The sequence below is a fragment of the Eurypyga helias genome, unplaced genomic scaffold (genome assembly GCF_000690775.1).
Source record: "Eurypyga helias isolate BGI_N326 unplaced genomic scaffold, ASM69077v1 scaffold7285, whole genome shotgun sequence".
In the NCBI taxonomy this organism is placed as follows: domain Eukaryota; kingdom Metazoa; phylum Chordata; class Aves; order Eurypygiformes; family Eurypygidae; genus Eurypyga; species Eurypyga helias.
In genome coordinates this window covers 13,759-18,547 of record NW_010249415.1, presented here as the reverse complement: position 1 = coordinate 18,547, position 4,789 = coordinate 13,759, and the positions used below count along the sequence as shown (strand labels likewise).

The following is a 4,789-nucleotide window of genomic DNA, read 5'->3' as shown; positions in this document are numbered from 1 at the left end:
CGTGTGGCACCTCATTCCTTGTGTACGGCACGTCCTGTAGTACACGGTGATCCCATAGCAGTGCATGTAGGGGAGGTGTCCAAGCAGTCCAGTGCTACTTAACCTGCCCTCCCTCTAGGCTGCTCACTTTTTAAATTTCTGTAAGATATGCAAGAGTCCTAATATAACATTATTTTAATAAAGCAGTGAATGTGGAAGGAGTTGTTTAATATCCTACTTTACTAATGCTTTGACTTTTCAAAGGGAAGTCACTCCACCAAAGTGGAAGCTGTGGTCCGAACGCTGAAGAGAATTCAGTTTAAAGATCCGGGGGCTAAATCCTTAGTTTTCTCAACGGTATGAATCACCATTTTCTGTCTTGTCTTTTTGTGTGTGTGACTTTAAAACGGTCGTAATATTTTCAGGAAGTAGGTTAGCTACCAAAATGTTGAACCACTCTGTACAGCCACTAGACTGTGTTGGGCATTTTTAGGGCAATTCATGTAACTGCGACGTGAAAATTATGGTAGTCAACAGATATGAAAGCTTGCTTCGTTAAAGGGCAAATACTTGGTTTTGTAGGGGAGCATTAGAAATTCTAGATCTTTTAATCGTAATGTCCAGGTATTTTTGATACATTGTAAAGCTGCTTTTGTGATGCCTACCAATTTCTCTTATTCAAGCTGATCTTTTTAATTACGTTTCTTATTTAGTTTTATGACAGATTTGGTTCCTGGCACACAATTTTTTTTTCCTTCTTTTAAAAAATTGCAAATACTAGTATTTTGAAAGGCCTTTTAACATCTCTAAGAAAGAGTAGGTAAATTAGTATATTTTAGTTGTTATTGCTGTTTGTAATGTTGAGTTACTTTTATTGTGCTTTGTGTTTTTGTTTGGTTTGTTTTTTCTACAGTGGCAAGATATGTTGGACATAATTTCAAAGGCTTTATATGACAACAACATGATTTTTTCTCAGATCAATGGGATTAATAAATTTCAGGTACATAAGGGATATTTTTCTTTAAAATGTTTTCAGTGGGACAAATTACAGTTTCTAAACGTAAATTTTATACTTCTACTTCATTGCCTCATTTGAGAAATTGAGAGAGTGGGAAAACATTGTGGCAGAAGCTTTGATCTCGAACTCATTAATTCTAAAAGTCATAGTCACAAAACCCCACAATGTAAAGCCTTGGGAAATAAACGGTACGTTCACTTTAGAGAAAGAAGCATTGGCCTGGGTGTTAAGGATGAGACACACTGATCTGTGTTGCAAGGATTTCTTTCCTAACTGATACCTGCCGAGTTCCTGTTCTGGATGACAGGTCTTGGATCAGTCAGGCTGCAAGACTGTCACACTGGGGCCTGCAGTAGCTGCTATAATTTCTTGAAAATAGAGAGCTGTCCTCCACTTTCTTTCTTGAGGAACTTTCATCACTCTGTGTTGTTTGCCTTTTAGGAAAATCTCTCTGCGTTTAAATATGATCCCAACATCAATATTTTGCTGCTGCCTCTTCACACTGGTTCCAATGGACTAAACATCATCGAAGCAACTCATGTTCTGCTTGTGGAACCCATTCTGAATCCTGCACATGAGCTACAGGCTATTGGCAGAGTGCATCGTATTGGCCAAACAAAGTAAGAGTTAAGATTGCAGTGAGTTTTGGAGGTGAGGGTATTCATAGGAATCCCATTTTTAAAGATGATCGTGTAAGAGACAAAAGGATTAAAATAAAGAAAAAAAAAACCCGAAAGTTTGCTGAAAATACACAATGTGTATTTTAGGGAGTTGGTGCTACAGGGGTAAGGTGCAGAAGCAAGCTGAACTTAGGCAGAGTGTAGGCTTCTGAACCCAAAAGCCTGGAAAACCTTGTTCAGCTGCTGCCCTATTCTGTGTGTGCCATTGATGCCTTAGGTTTTAACTTTGCAGTTCTGCCTGTGAGCGTGTCCAGAAAGGTCTGGGCTTTACAGGTTTGTGCAACTCACCATTTGTGTCGTACGTAGTGAAGTTCAGGCATGGTCCTTCCTAGTTTCCTTGAGACATGTCTAGCTGGTCATTCCCAGCTCCAGTTTAGGAGCTGTGTAAATTGAGGGGGCGGATGGGAGGTGGGTTTGTGTTTTATTGGGGTTTTTTTTTGTTAGGATTTTGTGGGGGTTTTTCCAGAACAAAAGTTATAGCACACACTTTTTAGATCTGATTAGTTTTAAAATCACAATTCTGTCCTCACCCCCATCTAGATCTTTTTGAGGACTTAATGAGTTTGCATATCATTCGTTTCAGTATTGCAGATTTTACATGGATAGCACTGAACACTTAACAGAGGCTTTGGAAAAATTGTCCTGAATGGATAAAATGTGTCTGCATTTCCTTAGGTTTCATGTCACTTGAAAAAAATAATAAAAACCTGTACATGAAGAAGAAAAATAGCTGGACTCAAATTCTGGAATAATAATATTCCAGAAAAATGGTGGGGTTTGTGTTCTGGAAATGGAGGCGAAAGGAGAGGCCATGAACCAGCATCCATGTGAAAGAATGTTTATGCACAGGTGGATACTGGGGCATGTTGGTAAAGATTCGGAATGAACTGTGAGGGTATAGGAAAGATCGATGGCAGCAGCCTGCATTATTAATTTGCACGATGCTGGCATGAAAGCTCTGGCAAAAACCTTGCACTAAGAGCAGCAAGAATGTGTGCTGTGCCAGAATAAGACTTGAGCCAGGCTTATTTGAAAAAGGGCGTTGTTCTCGTGCAGTGAGCGTAAGGGAATATTCTGTTCAGTTGCACTGGTGCACCTATACCTGTTCACTTGAGTTCTTGTTTGCTCTCTCATTCTGGATACACCTTTGCCGATGAATCACTAAGTATTTCCTGAGAATTCCTCTGTGTAATGTTACCTGCCAAAGCTTCAGCTTAAGATCTGAAAGCCATCCAAGCCTTTTAAAGGGTTCATTTCGTGAAAATTGTTTACACTGGGGAGCCTGGAATGATTTTTATTTTTGGAGCTGACTCTCATCTGTTTCACTCTTATGCCCAACATTTCTTCTTTTTTTGTTTAGTTGCAGCTTTCTTTTTGAAATTTTATTTCAGAAACGGAGTTTTCATTTAATTTTATGTTTATTGACATTTTGGGGCTTATGTCTCACTGTTGTTTACGATTTCGTATTTACTGACTGCAGTTACTGACTTCAAGAAAAATATTTTGCCATCTTCAAGAACAATATTGGTAAAAGTTTGGGAATGAGCTTTAATTATCCGTCACACTGAGCTCTGGTCTCTCGGACTGACTTGTGACAATGCAGTATAGACTGTATATATCCCATGGGCCAAAGCCACGTCTTTCAGCGACAGGCTGGGCTCTTGAGGACTTTTTCTAGTAGCCATGCGGAAAGTGGAACTTTGCCCAGCATCTGCTTTAGGACTTTAGTTCATACAGCTTACTCATTTATTAGGTGAGCCAGCCAAGTGGAATTGTGTGCTCTGGGAGGCACCAAGCATCCTTAAATGTCAGTGGAAGTTGTTAATCACCTTCTAAGATTTCTTTCTTAAAATACAGAGGCGTTTTTTCAGCACTGTTACAGTGATTAGTATGAGACAAAATGTGGTCTTGAACAGTAACGGCATAACTTCTGCTCACTTCTGGTCTTGTCTTTTTTTTTTAACACGCTCAGGTCCACCATTGTTCATAGGTTCCTGATAAAAGCAACAATAGAAGAGAGAATGCAGACTATGCTGAAAACTGTAGATAGAAGGTATGTGCTGATTTTTTTTTTTAACACATTACTGCACTGAAAATTAAGAGGTGGTTTTCAACCATACTTTTCTTAGTTAGCTATGCATCTCTTTATATGTATGAACTTAAACTGTTCTCCTTCAAACTGTTTTGATTGGCCAAAAAAGTTCTAAAACTTGAAAAATAGATCGTTTAACCTGGTTCCGGTAACTTGAAGCTTAAGGTATTTTAATTCTCTGGAGAATATTTTGGTTACATTTTGTATATTTTATTACCAAATGGGACAGTTAATTGTGTTATGATTTATGTTTTCGGTTATAAGCTCTGATGTCGGACATTAATTCTTTCTTTCGTTATTTTTAAGCTCTGCAAACCTAGTCTGTCAGTTCTGTGTCACACTGGCAGGTCTTGCAGTCAGCGCAATCAGTTGCGTGATGCTAGCTCATACGTCAGTCTGGTGTGCAGACGCTGCAGGCAGTTTTTACTGGGTTTGTCTTTCCAAAATGTGTAGGCAGTGACGGACTGGGAGTGGAACAAAAGTGGTATTTACACTCAATGCAGAAAGTGTAAGAGATTTATACCTCTAACTAAATCGTATGCACATACCAAATCTAGAAGGATGTCTTGGTTTAAGAAAATCAGTTACTTTCCAAGTTTCTTGGCTGTTACAAATTGAGACTAAAAATTGACATGCCTGTCTTTTGGCTGTAGTTATGAAAGCTTTCAGCTTCAGCTTTGAAAGAATCATCAGTTTCCCTACCTGTAAAGTAGCAAGCACTGGTTTTGCATGTAAAATTGGAATAAATTTGGGGGTTGGAACTAGATGATCTTTAAGGTCCCTTCCAACCCTAATCATTCTATGATTCTATGATAAATGTCTGGATGATCCACTGAGGGCTAATTTTTTGAAAGTAATATCAAACATTTTGCTTGGAAGCTGAAGCCAATCCCTTAGAAGTTAGAGGATGAAGCAGATTATCCCATGTTCTGCTGCCTCTGCGGTGTTTGATGTTGATCCCTGTCAGGCACTTCGTGTCTTACTCGGACCGCTCAGGAGAAGGAGCCAATCGGTGCATGT

The 4,789-nt window shown here is 39.1% G+C and overlaps 1 protein-coding gene across 1 annotated transcript in view; it reads left to right on the top strand.

The window, feature by feature from the left end:
- Nucleotides 1-887: 887 nt before the first annotated feature.
- The window catches only part of LOC104509402 (E3 ubiquitin-protein ligase SHPRH-like), a 4,425-nt gene continuing 523 nt past the window's right edge, over nucleotides 888-4,789 (top strand). Inside the window, exons 1-3 of the mRNA XM_010151336.1 lie at nucleotides 888-979; nucleotides 1,439-1,617; nucleotides 3,650-3,730. Coding sequence (XP_010149638.1) covers nucleotides 902-979; nucleotides 1,439-1,617; nucleotides 3,650-3,730 — 338 coding nt within the window. The 5' untranslated portion in view covers nucleotides 888-901. The remainder of the gene's footprint in view (nucleotides 980-1,438; nucleotides 1,618-3,649; nucleotides 3,731-4,789) is intronic.